This window comes from Phaenicophaeus curvirostris, chromosome 3, assembly GCF_032191515.1.
Source record: "Phaenicophaeus curvirostris isolate KB17595 chromosome 3, BPBGC_Pcur_1.0, whole genome shotgun sequence".
Classification (NCBI taxonomy): domain Eukaryota; kingdom Metazoa; phylum Chordata; class Aves; order Cuculiformes; family Cuculidae; genus Phaenicophaeus; species Phaenicophaeus curvirostris.
The window spans coordinates 69586550-69601843 of record NC_091394.1 but is presented as its reverse complement, the minus strand read 5'-3'; the positions used below and the strand labels follow the sequence as shown (position 1 = coordinate 69601843).

The 15294-nt window shown below is 40.1% G+C and overlaps 1 protein-coding gene across 1 annotated transcript; it reads left to right on the top strand.

The window, feature by feature from the left end:
• Nucleotides 1-8324: 8324 nt before the first annotated feature.
• LOC138719212 (fatty acid-binding protein, adipocyte) lies at nt 8325-11729 on the top strand. Its single transcript, XM_069854277.1, has 4 exons — nt 8325-8481; nt 9748-9920; nt 10126-10227; nt 11497-11729. The coding sequence occupies exons 1-4, from the start codon at nt 8409-8411 to the stop codon at nt 11545-11547; spliced, it is 399 nt and encodes a 132-aa protein (XP_069710378.1). The 5' UTR covers nt 8325-8408; the 3' UTR covers nt 11548-11729.
• The last annotated feature ends 3565 nt before the right edge of the window (nt 11730-15294 follow it).

Below are 15294 nucleotides of genomic sequence, written 5' to 3'. Positions count from 1 at the left end.
AAGATTTATACGCAACAAGAAGGGCATAGTCATGCATTAACTGAGATGAGCAGTTTGAAGAAGCAGTAAGCCAGGCAGTAAACTATAAATGACACAGGATTTTCAAATACCTCAGTATAACTCCAAGAATTTAGTATGGGCTCACCAGAAGTTTAAGATAACAGAACTAAGGCAGAAAGCACTGTTAAAACAGGGATATGTAGAGCCTAAAGCCATATCAGATCATGAAAGCGATTAAGTTATGTTCAGCTTAAATAGTTTGGCAGCAAGACTAAAACAACATGAGAGAAAGAGGAAGCTATACCTGCAGAGGCTGAGGAAGAAATGACACCTGTAAAAAAGAGCATGTGTCTAGTCTCATGTCTCTAGTTTCTTCAGTTCTTCTTTAGGAAGGTGTCCCCTCATCCCCTCATGTATATTACACTGGCAGTTCCATCAAGCATTTCATGACACCAAAATTATGTACAGAGAGCCCTTGTTAAGACAACATAAACTGCTCTACTCTCATGATGTAACAAACACCCTGCCAAATGTTTGCAACAATCCACCCAAAGAGGAATGGCAGAACTCAATATTTTTTAAAGTAACATCAGAAGCTTTGAAATAAATAAAGGTGGCTGAGATAGCCCTTGCTGTAGGGAAAAGGAGGCAGCAAATGTCCTCGTGTGCTTCAGACCTTCAGTCCCCAGCTCAGAGGGATGCTGTGCTTTAACTCCTGCATGCTACTTCCACAAAGAAATGCCATGCTAGCATTACAATAGCTAGCATGCAAATACAAATAGCTGATATTAATGTGAGACAGGGCTTCCCGATCTGTATTTCTTCACAATGTTCAGCGGCTCGAGCAGTTACAAGTTGATGCAGCACTTTAATAGTTTGAGAAGTTTAAGAAGATGCTGAGATAAGTAGAGCTTCCCCCACTAATGCACAAAGAAAATCAAGAAAATCAAGAAATAAGGAATAGCTGCCAGTACTGCGAAGGACAGCAGGTGGTGTTCATTTTCCCTGAAAAATCGTATTATGTCCACTAGAGACCCACAACTTATGTCTGCCAGCTGTGATGAGATCCTTCAGAGGGGAAAAAGGAGCAGGCAGAGAGGATTTTAAAATAATTGTTGGGCTGCAGGATTCATTTTAGGGTTAAACTAGATGTCATTATTGTCATTAGCAGATTTAGAGACCCTGTGTATGCCAAAATTAAGGCAATTAATTAATTAATTAATGCAATTAGAGATTTGGGCACCAAGAGCTATAGGGACATACCTTATGCACATCTGCTGAAGATGCCTGCTGGAGGGATGCAGCACATCTGGCCACTAACTCTGTCCTCCCTGTGCAAGCTGCCCTGTGCCTTCAATTCCTCCACAGCATCCCAAGCAAAGCACTGGTTTGCTATCTGATATTAAAAAATGTATTTTATAGACAGTCTCTGATGGAAGATGTGAGTTTTTGCGTAGTGATCCTAAGAAATGTTGACTTGTTCTGGCAAGACAGCTGTCCAAAGTGGGGAGGGCAGGAGCGATGGATGCTTTGGAAAACCCTTTACATTTCTTTCTGCAGAGATCCTGGTACAGTATGAGATGAAACGAGATGGCTGTGACAGTGAAATCTGACGGTGAAGCTGCAGAAGAGGCAACTGTAAGAGGCCACTGGCCCAGGCAAGGTGCACGGCTGGGCAGCAGCTGTTGGCTTCTGGGAATTGGCTCCTTTTCCTTCCCTCCAGCTCCCAGCACCCGGGGGCAGCAGTCAGCTGCAGAGCTCCACAGAGAACCAGGAGAGCTGCCAGCTTACACACACACACACACACCCACCCCCCCTCAGCCACATGTAGAAGGTAGGGCTTCATCTCTGAACTCAGGGCATTTAATATTCAAATTTTTTTGTCTTTCCTTTATGGGGAGCAATAGGTCTTTGGATGCAATTCAAATACATCAGTAATTACAGGTAGGTTTTTGGCAAGTACAAGAGGAGATCTCCAAAAGTTTCAGAGGAAGCTGTCACATTAAAGCCTTGCTAGCAATAAACTGTGACATGCAGAGTGAAGAAATGCAGAAACAAGGATGGAAATAAACATGTATATTTACTCAAAGAGCAGGTTCAGCAAAGCTTAAATATTTTGTATGGAGTCTTTATAGTCTTGTTGAAATTTTCTTCGTAGACTTCCTTATTTGTCAGAAAGAGCACTGAAATTCTGGGTACATTCTTTCTTCACAATACGGCAACTGTTAGGAGAAGGACAGCTTCTGCCAGGAATAACGTAAACCTGCAAGGTATTACATGTTACCAAAATACACTACTCTGTCATCTTTATTTGCAGATTTTTTTTCTCATCTTGCTAGAAAATATATAGCAAGGAACAAACAAAAATAACCACCAGTGGAAAAATTCTAAATGCAGATCTCCATGGAAATAAGAGGCAATATCACATGAGCTGCAGTAAAAGTGCAGAACCGGAGTGGAGTCTTGTTGGGCAGTCCCAAAGCAGATGTAACTAATGGTCTTATTGCTTTGTTGAGGTGGGTGCTTCAAGAGATGGTTTGAGCTGGATCATCTGGGATAAATCAGAAGAGCATCTGGAGAAGGACTACAAAGGGATTTTTCAGAATGTTATTAGTAAGTCTTCAAATTGCAAGAAGACAAGCTAAAGTGCTTTGGAAAACATTACTTTCTTCATTTGCAAATCTTTTGCAATATCTCAACCTACAGGGAGTTTAGGGATAAGGAAGTAAGAAAAGAAAACCAACTTTTTTTTTTCCTCAGGAGACTGGGGTAAGATAGAAGAACAGGCAGGATTTATGTGCTCTGAAACAAGTTCAGGGAAACAAAGTCCAAGGAATAGAAGATGTGGGACTCAGAAAAATGCTGATTTTCATTGTACATCCTTAAGATGAAATATCCTGATGGCAGTTGCAAGACTTGTACAGTGCATGAAAAAAGTTGGATAGGTTTGAGCATAAGAAACTCTAGACAACTTTAAACTAGTTCTTTAGGTAAGGGAAATTGGTAGGTAGTTAGAAACATGAAACATCTGCTGTGCTTATGCTATAGCCAACAAAACAAGATCTTTTCTAGCACAAACCCTCAGAAGTCATTAAGTTAGATTTATCATTAATCTCATTATGGCATTTACTGAATATGGCATATTTGAGGTAGAGTTTTGATGTTCTGAATTTTCCTATAGGGAAATGCCCACATTACGTTCTGGAAGCCTGTCATTTTCATGCCTGTAGGAGCTAGTGTATCAGCATTTCTTCTCAATACAATGAAAAGAAAACTGATTTGCAAATAGTCCTCCTCCCCCAATTTTCTGATATTCCTTTTAACTCAGTCCCTGCAATCCATAGTGCTACTTGATAGGGTTCGTACTGCTAGCAGACTTGCTCCAGGAATGAGGGAACACATACACATTAGAGCAGTGTTTAAGAAATCAGTGTTTTCCTCAGGAATAGCAGTCACCTCATGTGAGCCATAAATGTTTGAAACTATATGTTATTGCCATGCCATCTGCTGAGAAAAGCCAGAATCTCAGCTGTTAACACTACTTTCAGGAGAAGCCAGCAAAGGCAAGAATCCAGAAGCTTGCCAGTCCATCCAGCCATGTCTGCATTGTTTTCTTCATCCTTAAAGCATATTTAGAAAAGGTAATAAAATGTATTTTAATTACAAATTAATGGTGTTGACCATCAGTTTTTTCTCTGGGGCTTGATCTTACACTAACTTGGAGTTACAATATTTCATTTCTGTTCTTAGCGTTACCACAAACTTAGCTTAGCGTTACTGAAACACCTTTTAGATGTATCAATTTTCACAGTTCTGCTTTCAGATACTGGAAACTGTTTTAAGTGTGTGGAGATTGTGTATCTCACTGGTTGAGATAGAGTCCTGGAGGAAATACAAGAAACAAGAATCACTAAAAGCAAAAATCAAGCACTGGGGGCCACCATCCTGAGGTCACCAAATGCCACAGCCCAGAATCATAGCTGGGTAGAGTGGTGTCAGTAGTAATTCAAGGAAACAACAGGTTTGTAGTTGCTGCTGGCAAAATTTGACACCATCAGCAAAGTGACCATTTGCAACTGTACCCTCAGTCCTGAGCGATGCCTAAAGCCATGGCCATGAGACAGGGGCATCAGTTGCTGCTGGGGAGTTTTCTGCTGACCACAGAGAAAAGGACTTGCTTGTGGTTCCTGTTGACCTCCTTCCCCAATACAGAAAAAGAAAAAAAAAATCACTGAAAATCACTTGGCCTCTTGAACATTCAGACCAACTGAAGCCAGTATTTTGTAAATTTAATGCCTTACGTCATGAGTAATGAAGCTTTAGTTGTACATTTCCTGGCTAAGCAGAAGTCTAAGGCAATGAACCCCATCTCAAGCATTAATCAGAAACAAATGTAACAAGCTGGCAAGTGGAGATGAGCACTCCCTTTACCCATCCCTGTTGGCTCTCCAGCATTAGCTCACCTTCCGTGAAGTTATTCTGGGGCCTTAGGACAGACTCCCACTCCGGTATCCAGTCAGACAAGTATTAAGAAAGCTTTTTTCTCTAAGTTGCAGCAGTACCAGACAGTGTGATGTAGTCCCTCCTTCCTGGCGTGAGAGCTTCTATAGCTCATCTTCTCAACAGATATTGCTGTGCCTGAACAGGAAACTTACAGCACAACCATGGTTCCTTCCCTGCTTTAGAAAACATATTTTTAATAACTTTTCCAACAATATGTATTTTTTCTTGCTATGGACATTGCCATCTGTGCCACTAACCCCATACAAAGGCTATGTTCCTTTTAAGAACATTTTTGACAAAAGTCATCATCATAGCCTAATAGTCTGCTATGGCATCAGTTGTGGAATTGAATATGGATGTCTTCTTTCCTTTTCACCCCAGTTTTTGAGCCAAAGAGTAACAGAACTATGGAGACAAATACACGATAAGTGTATTTCAAATACACGATACACATTGGTATTCAAATAAGTGTAAGTCAAATACACGATACACATTGGTATTCATCAGTTTAATAGCTGTAGCAGTCAAAGGGGTTGTACACTGTTGCCCTTCTGGGACAAGGAGGAACTAGAGAAAGAAGCTTTTATTTAAGCAGAGTGTTGCTAATAGTCTTAACTCTGATTAGTTAATTCATGTTTTCACATGCTGCATTTTCAAATTGACAAAATCATACATATACGAAGTGCCAGGGAAGCTTTGGCACTGTCCTCAGCTAAAAGCTGTCCTAAGTGACAGATCTCAGTTGCAGGAATAAGTAAGTATCCTCTTTCTCACATACTCTAGTGGAAGCAGGGTCATTCCTTCTGCACAAACTAAAAGAGCCATAAGGAGGTTATTATTACACTCATTTTTGGAAAAAGTTGTTTATCTCAAGTACATCTTCATTGTTTGTCTGACTCACACAGCAAAAGTTAACCCAACACCACCATCTTCCCATCCACCAATCTCCCTTGTGCAGCTGCTGCTTTGCTATTCCACTTCTACACCACCTGCATCAGAAACCGTCCTTAAGTTTACAGCACCCCAAAACCACATTGCAGACGGTGTATCATTGTTTGCAGACTTTAGCTACATCAGTTCATATCAGGATTAAGAGACAGGGTTTCCCTCTGTGATGCGCTTACTTTGCTGGCATTTCCTCACTGTGGTGGACCCTCACCAGGTTCCTTTCCCTGGTTTACCTTTTATCTGCTGTGGTTTCTTCAAAAGTCCTTCTTATTTTGCAGGAAGTTTCTACACTTTTGAAGATGTCCTTGCTTTTGATGATATTAGATCTCATCAGTGCTGATGACCTCTGGGTTGCTTAGCCAGGTTGCCCAGCTCTTGCTTGTAAAACGCTCCTGCAAGTAACATGAATCCCAGGTTTGCGTAAACTTCCAGGCTCAGAAGCCCCATTCCTTTCTTTATGACCATTAAACACTTTAGTTTGCATAGGCAGGGCTGTATGACTTGATGCCTTTACCCCAGAGAGCAGTCAGGATTTGTATTAGATGCCATCAATGCCACAAGCTTATCTCTTGTCACTGGAAGCCTCTCCTGAGGGAAAGGAGGCTGTCGGTAGGATACTTCCCAAGTGAAAAGCATGAGCCTACTCCCAGATAGCTGCTTGCTTTGAAGTAAACAAGCAAGTCAACCCACAAGCTGGCTTTCTTCTTGTGTTTTTGAGTCATCATGTTTGCAAGAGCTCTACAAATAGCTCAGATTCACTTTAAATATATGCAAGTAATTGACTGCCTAGAGAGGGTGAGCTCGTCTGCTCCAAATTGATTTGCACACAACAGGTGCTTCACCTTTCTGAAAAAACTCTTTGAGCAGCACTAGCATTGCAGACAGATGTTGACACCAAAGGAAGACAATTCCCCTCTCTCAGGCTGTGTTTTTTAATATAAAAACCCTATTTCCCTCCAAAGAAACGAGTGCTAATTGTAGCAAACCACACACAGAATGGCTCCAAAAAGGCAAGAAAAATAGATGCAGGGACTAAGTTCAGCCAGATTACACCCTTTCTATCCAGGGCACTGCAGCAGTCCTCACCTGATACTTCAAAGTACTCCCTGTGTAATTACCAGATTTCAGTTTTCAATTTCATACATGGCGCAGTGTTTCTCAAGCTAATAATTCTAGGTAAAAAAAAGCCCAAGATAATGACACAAACTTGAGGGCCACTCAAAGTTTCCTTTTAAAGACAACCTGAGTGTGTGATACTCTGAGAAAACAAATCAGGAAAGGTATCAGTGACTTCAAGAATTAGAATATTATTTTGTTTATTTCAGGATTAGCCCAAAGTCAGCAAAAATGCAAAAACTTTATAGACCAAGCCTAAAATTAGCTATTCTAAAAACAAACAAACAAAAGTAAAAAAAATATGAATTTTTTCCCCCCACAGTTTGCAGTCTTAAAGAAAGTCACAAAAGGGTAACTAATTATACATGTACAAACATTTTCAGCCCTCACAGCAATGCAGGCTGGAGATAGACTGGCCAGGGACAAGCTCTGCAGAAAAGGCCCTCAGGATTCTGATAGGCAGTGAGCTGAGCAAAAAAGCCAAAATCATCCTGGGCTGTACTAATAACACAGCCAGTAGATTGATGGAAGTGGTTATTCTCCTTTCCTCAGCCAGTAGGTTGATGGAAGTGTTTATTCTCCTTTCCTCAGTACTCATTAGACTGTATCCACATCACTGCATCCTGTTTTCGAGGATGTTCAGCAGAGGGGATGTTCAGTGGGACTGTAGCACTTGCCATGCGAGGAGGAGCTGTGAGACTGGGGTGGTTCATCCTGGTTAAGAGATAGCTTTGGGAATGCTCATAGCAGTGCCCAACACCTGTGGGAAAGTGACGGAGGAGTTGGAGCCAGGCTTTTAACAGCAGTGAATTGTAGGAGGATGAGAGACAGTAAGTAAAACCTGAAAGACAAGAGGTTCAGACAGGAGATAAGGAGAGCCTTTTGCTCAAGCGGACAGCTGGGCAGGGGTGCAGGTTGCCAGGGAGGCTGTGCTGGCTCCATCCTTGGAGGTTTCCAAGCCCAGACAGGGCACAGTCCTGAGCAGCCCAGTCTGAGCTCAGAGTTGGCCCTGTCTGAGTGGGAGGGTCTGCTGGAGTCTTCCCAACTTCTCTTCCCTTTTGAGTTTCCTTATGATCCTACAAACCTACTTAAACAATTTTTCTACAACATCGTTACTTAGGAAGTCAGCAAGTACCAAAGTATGTGGGCCAACATGTTTGATGCCCAACAACCCAGGAAATCCACGTAAAGATGATTGCAAGGGCTGGAGCCCACAATTATTTCCCAATTTTTGCCATTGGAATAGTATGTTACAGCCAAAACGAAAGTCTAAGAAATTGCTTGATTGCTTTCTGATACAGTTCTTTTGCGATCTGAGCTATGACTTCTTCCTGCAATTCTTTATCTTTCTGGAGAAAACTTCTGGCAGCAAGGTTGCAGAAAACAAACTAAATTAGCCCAATACACATTTCAGATGGTAGTCTAAGAATTTCGCCGTGCCCATTATATATGCCTTACTGAAATGAAAGAAAAGAGTATGGGAGAGAACATAACCCTCTCTAGGATGAGCCTGCCCTTTTCTTCTGAAAGACAATATGGTTTAATTATTTGCCTTTAAGGTGGAGTGTTCTTGAATGAGAAATAATTAAATAAAAACAAGACAGTGATCTTTGTGCTAGTAAGGGCATATGAATAATAACACTATGACCTACTGGCAAAGGAGGGGTAGGAGAGGAAATAAAACAGTGGGCACTGGGACTCCCTCTTCATTGGTCATCCTAAAACATCATGTGGCCAAGGCTCCTTTTTAAATGTAACTCCTGATCTCCTAGAGTTCATACTGTCCTCCTGTCCTGCATTTCTGCTGGATCCCGTGGAAGACTTCTCTCTAGCCTGACAAAATGTGTGAGCAGTTTGTGGGCACCTGGAAGCTCATTGCTAGTGAAAACTTTGAGGACTATATGAAAGAGCTGGGTAAGAATTCTTATTTGGAGTAATTGTATCTGGGACAGGGAAGGAATGCTGGTTTCAAACTTTATTTCTTATTTGCCTTTTCTGGCTATGCTGCTTACCAAGGGGTTTTTAGTCCAACTATTTTTATCAGATAGTCTTAAACTGGAGAACATGTCTATCTGAATTACTGGTGTCAAATTTCTATAAATTAGAAACCCTTTGATTGGGAAAAATATTTTCAGGTAAGCCAAGTCTATGCATGCCAACTTCGTAGTGTTATAAATTGAAGTAGAAGATGTCACTGCAACATTCTGTGAGGATTAGCTTTTATCATTCAACATAGAAGGTGGTGTAATGCTAGGATGCAGCAAGCTTTTCTGTGTCCAAAAGCAACACACCTTAACTTCTTTATATTGCTACTGCGCTAGGAGTCCAAATAATTGTCATGGCTATTACAGTGAATGAAATTCTGTAGCTGTCTCTGGTGAATATTAACAAAGAAAATTACATAGATTCATGCAGGTACTTGCAAAAGATTTGAGGGATAATACTGTTCTCTAAAGGTGCAGACTTCTTGCTTAGAATTAAAACTAGACTTTAAAAGGTTTCCATACTCATTTAGTATGTAGGAAGTATGGGTTCTAATATCTAATATCTAATGGGTTCTAATATTCTAATATCTAATCTACTGATTAGATCAGCTGAGGGGTTATGTGGAGATTAGGGGTAAAATATTCGCTGAGACTTATGCAGCATTCGGACAGCTTTCAGTGAGACTCCTGTGCTCCTAATCTTTACCCTAGATTTTACTCAGGACACAAACATTGCCAGCAATTTCTTAATCATTTCCTTTTATTCTGCTTGGCCACTGACAAATATAAGAAGTTCTTTCTCACTTTTTCTTGTTTGCTTGCTTTCATAGCTTAGAAACTGTTCTATATTTCTGCTTATTCACTTTTAGATATAGTTAGCCCACAAATTATTATGATTTTGAACAAGTGTATATGGAAATATCTGCCATTAAAATCTTGTCGCAGTCTTCAAAATATTGCTTTTAATACACTGTCAGTGATAGAGCATAGAATTTCCTTTTGTTATCCCACCTGGCTTCATCTAAACCATGCCAAGTGAGTGTGATTTTACAAGGAAGCCTCTGCCACACAGAATTAATAAAAAAAATTGAGAAAATAATATGGAAATCAACACTGAAGTCTTTTTCTTCCCAACATATAAGATAAAAACATTGAGTAAAGATAAGCATTTCATCCTGCTCTGTCTTGTTTACAGGTGTGGGATTTGCTACCAGGAAAATGGCTGGTGTGGCCAAACCCACTATGACTATCAGTTTGAATGGTGATGTGATGACCATCAAAACAGAAAGTACCTTCAAAAATATGGAAGTCTCTTTCAAGTTAGGTGAAGAGTTTGATGAGATCACAGCAGACGACAGAAAAACAAAGGTGAGTCCAAAACCGGCGCTTTCCAAATACATCTCTCAAAAGGGATGTGGGAACAGGAGGACAGAGTCACGGGTTTGACATGCAGCATGGAAATGCTGCCTTCAAAGATAGAGTGCTATGTGCTATTTTGACATGGAGACAGTCTTCTCTTCAGCCCAGAGCACCCTGATGAGACAGCTATGCTTCGATTTTTTTCCTTTGGCAGAACGTCATAACCCTAGATAATGGTGTCCTGAACCAGGTGCAGAAATGGGACGGAAAAGAAACTATCATAAAGAGAAAACTGGTGGATGCAAACCTGGTGGTGGTGAGTTCATTTTTGTTGCTTAGCTACAATTCATTGTGTAGAATTCATGTTTGGCAGATATATTACATTGGATTCAAACATGGGGAGTGAAAATATCTAAAGGAGTTCTGTGCACTTGTTGAAAGTCTCTCTGAATGGGTCTGGAGCACGTATTAAAACTGAAATATTGTTAAACTTATGGAATGGTATGGAGGGGCCTGTTCTCCATTCATAGCAAGTCATGGTTAAGAAAGAGTAGGGAGGCAAAAACAACATCCCTGTGAAGGAGATGTTTATATATCAGAATCTTTAAGTCCTGGACAGGATAAAGGAAACACTAGCACAGTCCACGTGTCTGCTTTGTGCTGATGCAAAATCCTCCTGTTCATATCCAGTAGAGACTCAACAGCCATTTGTGGGAACTGTACTATAGATCACCAACAACTGTGCCAATGATATGATGTTATATCAAAAAAACAAACAATCTGAACTCTGTTCGTTGGTGTTATCTGATGAGAGAGTATTGTGCTTGACTTTGTGCCAGTGAGGTCCTCCTGCAGTTTGCGGCTTCCCAGCAATGCTCTCTAGTTTTAGGAAAGGCACTTTGAAGAATCTAGGAGAGTGCTAAAACTGGTCGTAAAAGGCAGCTGACATTCCTACACGCTACAAAGCAATATACATACAAGAAATTCCTGAAGAGTTCTGCCCTCCCCTGAAGAGAATTTTTATGTTCATAAATCTAATATTTAAATTTATTTGGATAGAGACCAGAGGAGAGCAAGTATAAATAGTTTTTAATCACAACTTCATTAAGACTGAAAAAATCAGGGTTCGATCTAACAGAAGAATGGATGAGGTCAGAGCCTAACATGCAGAGGCTGATGCCAGCAGCTGCAGGTCTGAAAGCCGTGTGGGTATGTGTTGTATATATGTATGGGAAGAAAACAACTTACAGCTGCAAAAAGTGAGAGGCAAGAAGACTAACTTCCAGCTCTGGAGTCCAGTCATCCTCCATAGAAGTCTTAGTAGCTTTCTTTCAAGGTTTTTGAGTGGAGATTAGAAATTTCATGGGAGTCACTTTGATGTTCTTTCAGTCCTGGGCTTGTATTTGAAAATTCTGTTTCTGAAGCTCTGAAACTTGAATTTCACTGCTTTGACAACTGTTTTTGGAGCAGTAGAAATGCAATCGTTTTCTTACACTGGCTTCTAATGTATAAGTAGTTCTTTACCTTCTGATTAACAAACAGTTAATGAGAGTTAAAGTCTGATTAGATTTGCCTTTCTTTCCAGGAATGCACCATGAATAATGTTACCTGCAAAAGAGTTTATGAAAAAGCATGAAGAAGCCATCCTCACACAGGACTAATGCTTAAAGCTGGAGAAAACCAACTGAACCAAAGGAAAAAAAACTTCATAAATCCATTTCAAAAAGAACTGTACTTTTTCAGATACATCCCAAAGCAGTTACACACAGATAGTCTAACTCATTGTGGTTATTCAATAAAATGTTTGGCTTTGTACAACCCATGCTTGTGCTCGAGTTTGTCAGAAAAGGGTGTAAGGGATATATAACCTGTGAATGGGTGCTGTGTGGGAAAGCAGAGCATGAGAGCTAGTACCACACTTGGTAACTGTGACCTATCTCACTGTGGAAAGTGTATTGGAGGCAAGCCAGTGAATGGTAATTGTGTGATGGTCACAGATGTAGACCTGGATGCAAAACCATCATCCAATGAGCCCTGTATGTGGTCTACCCACTGTAAGGAGTCTATGCACAGCAAAGGGAATAGTGGGGCTGTTTTTCTGGGCTTCAGGTGAAGGGTAATGGGGTTCATGGAGGAGGGAAAATACTATGAATGTCCGGCATTGGAAACCAACATGAGCAGGGCACCAGGCAACACTTTCTCACACAAATGCCAAAAATTTCAAACTCAGGAATCATCTGATGTAGTTTGATCTTATCGTCTTCCACCTGAAGTGTGAAATTATAGCTGCTGTAGCTCTCATCTGTGATTGTTTTGTTAATGTCCCTTTCCATAATATCTCTTTTTGTCCCAGATCAGTCAAAAAGCCTTGAATTAAGGATCGTAGCTTAAGAAGTACTCTCAGACTAACTAAAAGCATGTAAAAGTTTGCTAGTAGTACAGTCTCCTTTATTTCCAGTATGCATTTTCCACTAGCTCATTAGCTAAGATCAGTCTTGGGAACAGCAGCCTCTCTGACGCAAAGCTCTTTGAACCACATGTTTTTCAACTCTTCTTATTGTTGAGCTATCTTTTTCTATTGCACTTAAGCCTGGCCTCCTATTCCAAAACTTCACATCTAGAGAAGTCATGATTTCTATACCTGGGAGGACTCAAGACTTAAACTGAGGACCTCAAAACAAAAAGAATTCTAGGGAAAGCCTGGACAAGAAGAGCCTGGAAATCTGCGCAGTAAACACAAAATGGGGACATGAGCATATCCTGGGATTTGTGATTAAGATCTGTGAAAATTCCACATATTCCTGACATTCCTGAGGTCAGCTGTCAGAGGCAATGGTGCTGAGTGCCTACTGCCAGCAGCAGAGACCTCTTACACTTGAACTTTCCTCTGCATGACTCAGGCTGTTCCCAAGTTTCTGTGCTATTCTTACCACCGGAGAGGAGAAAAGAAAATGGCACTTATACACTCTGAATGAGTTAGGGGGTCATTTAAGAGCAGTTCCAAAAGACTATCAGTTAAAAAAGCCATAAACAAACAGCTCTTCTGTTTTTACCTTGGCTTCATTGGCTGTGAAATTTCATCAGCTTACAGCACAGCAGTTACATAGAGGAGGGAAATATGTTTCACAGTAGCCCATGTAAATAATCCTAAATCTCCTTAGCGCTTCAGAAGAATTAAAAGTATTTCCAAAAGCCAGTATAAAGCTACAGTTTAATGGTAGAAAACCGACATGGAAGTGATGATCATAAGAAGCAGCAATGCTGACTTAAATAAGCAATAAATATCTGTTAAAGATCATCCTATAGTTGAATATATCCCATTGTCTACAGACAGAGAAACACCATATTTCAGAGGTCAAATTTCCAACATTCCAATATTCATATAGCAGCCTTTATTTTCCAGAAATCTTACATTCTTAATGAAGCTTGTAGTTACAATTGTAGCATTCACAGACTTATTTTTCAGAGGCAGGTAATCTTTTCTGAAAACATCACCATTTATTTTAGTACCTGGTGAATGAATTCAGGTTTTATGAATAAATAAAACCACTTAAAACTTCAATTTTTGACTATTTCAATAAAATGACATTCTGTCTGTAAACTTTAGCAGGGCCAGCATCATAATGAAGCATTAGAGAAGTTTTTTGTGGAATATGACCATGTCTGAAATTTGTTTCCTGAAGGAGGCCAAAATTTATTCTCTAAAAAAGGCAATAGCCTAGTGAGTTCTTGAACAAATTGAGATAATTCCTCTCTGGACAGCAAAGGAGTGTGCTCTTAGACCTGGATGGAGGTGATAGAACACATTTCTGAGGGGTAAAGGCAGATCGATATCTTGTCCTTGCCTGCAGAGCAACACAGATCTCCTTCTCTTCTGTAGTGCTGAACTATTCTCCAAAAATCAGAAACTATCCCATAGCATTCCTCACTGACAAAAGGAGGATCTTGCCAAACCTCTACAAACCCCATGGGTGACACTTCTAGGGCAGCAAGCCACCCTTGAATTCTGAGAAGAGGAGTTTTTTGCTTGTTAACATATTCGCTCACTGCTGTTTTACAGGTTTCTTGGATCACAAGAGGGAAAGGGGACTCACACCCACAGATTTTTAGCATCTCAGTGGAAAGATGAAGCAAGACTTATTTGGAGCTTTGACCTTTCTGTTATTTTTCTGTTTTTCTTTTAACTCTTTGATTTCACTGGATGGAACACCGAGTGCTTTTGCATCCTAGCCAGTGAAGCCTGGTGTGCACCCAGCTCTGCAGTCTGTCCTGAGCCATTCCCTTGGCTTCAGCAGTGTTGGTCTGATCTCATGGGATGCTCCAGATAAGGAGATAAAAGGTGATCTGCACCCTCCAATGTAGCTTTTGGGAACAGGCAGACTGCTGGCTTTGTGTTCAAACTTGATCCCTTGGTTTTATAGAGTCAATGTTAAAACATCCTTGGTGTCCTCACAACAAAACAGATATTTGGCCTTTGTTATCCACTTTTATTTTCTTCATTACTCTCCTAGGAATTTAATTTATCCTTTTTTTGGCACTGAATTTTCCAGAACATATTTCCTTTAAAAAAATTGACATAAATTTACTTTCCGTATTTCTTGAAAAACTCTATAATTTTAGCTATTTTTATTGATTCTAGCCTTTATCTCTAGTGCTTCTTCACAATTGTCAAGTGTATTGATTTCAAATCCTGTTTTACTCCAGCCATAAGCAAAAAAGGGAACTGAAGCTCCCTCTTATCACGTGTACTTGCAATCCTTGACACATTTTTTCCTTTAAACTTGAATAAAAGATTGATTTCCATAGGTATTATTACTACTTAGATACAATTTCCTGATCATATTTCTTTCTAGAATGTACGTCTTTTAAAAGAAAGTGTTTATTTTCTTACTGACAGAGAGATGGATAGTAGCAATGTCAACATTGTTTGAGCCTGCATAAGACTGGGGTTTTGTCTGTATAAATAATTCTCTGTCACTTTTGTTCTTAAGGTTACTGGTACTGCAGTATAGCTGTTCTATTCTGACTAATTTGCTCTTCTCGAATTTCTTTGGGACTGGTTTTACAAAGTCCCAATCTTCTTTTATTTCCCAAAGGCACCATCCTTGTCTTGTTAAAGTGCCTTTGTGAGGATAAGACAATTAAAAAAAAGAACAAAGAATGCCTGAGGCGTAATGGTAGAATATTTTTGTATTATTCCTTGGAAAATAATGGATAGTTTCATTTAGGAGGATCTTTCTTGTTTCCAGAGATTGGACAAAATTGCTAGCTATTCTTTACACAGTGTGATATAAAGCATCTCTGCTTTAGAAGAGCTATGAGTAGACAATACCTTCAAAGACTGACGTTTATTTACATGTTACAGGTAGAGCATCTGCTTCCT

Bases quoted from the DNA above. Each gene is read 5' to 3' on its own strand.
- LOC138719212 (XM_069854277.1), top strand. From the start codon at position 8,409: ATGTGTGAGCAGTTTGTGGGCACCTGGAAGCTCATTGCTAGTGAAAAC. The intron at 8,482-9,747 runs GTAAGAATTCTT...TCTTGTTTACAG, and splicing joins GGACTATATGAAAGAGCTGG to GTGTGGGATTTGCTACCAGG. The intron at 10,228-11,496 runs GTGAGTTCATTT...CTTTCTTTCCAG, and splicing joins TGGATGCAAACCTGGTGGTG to GAATGCACCATGAATAATGT.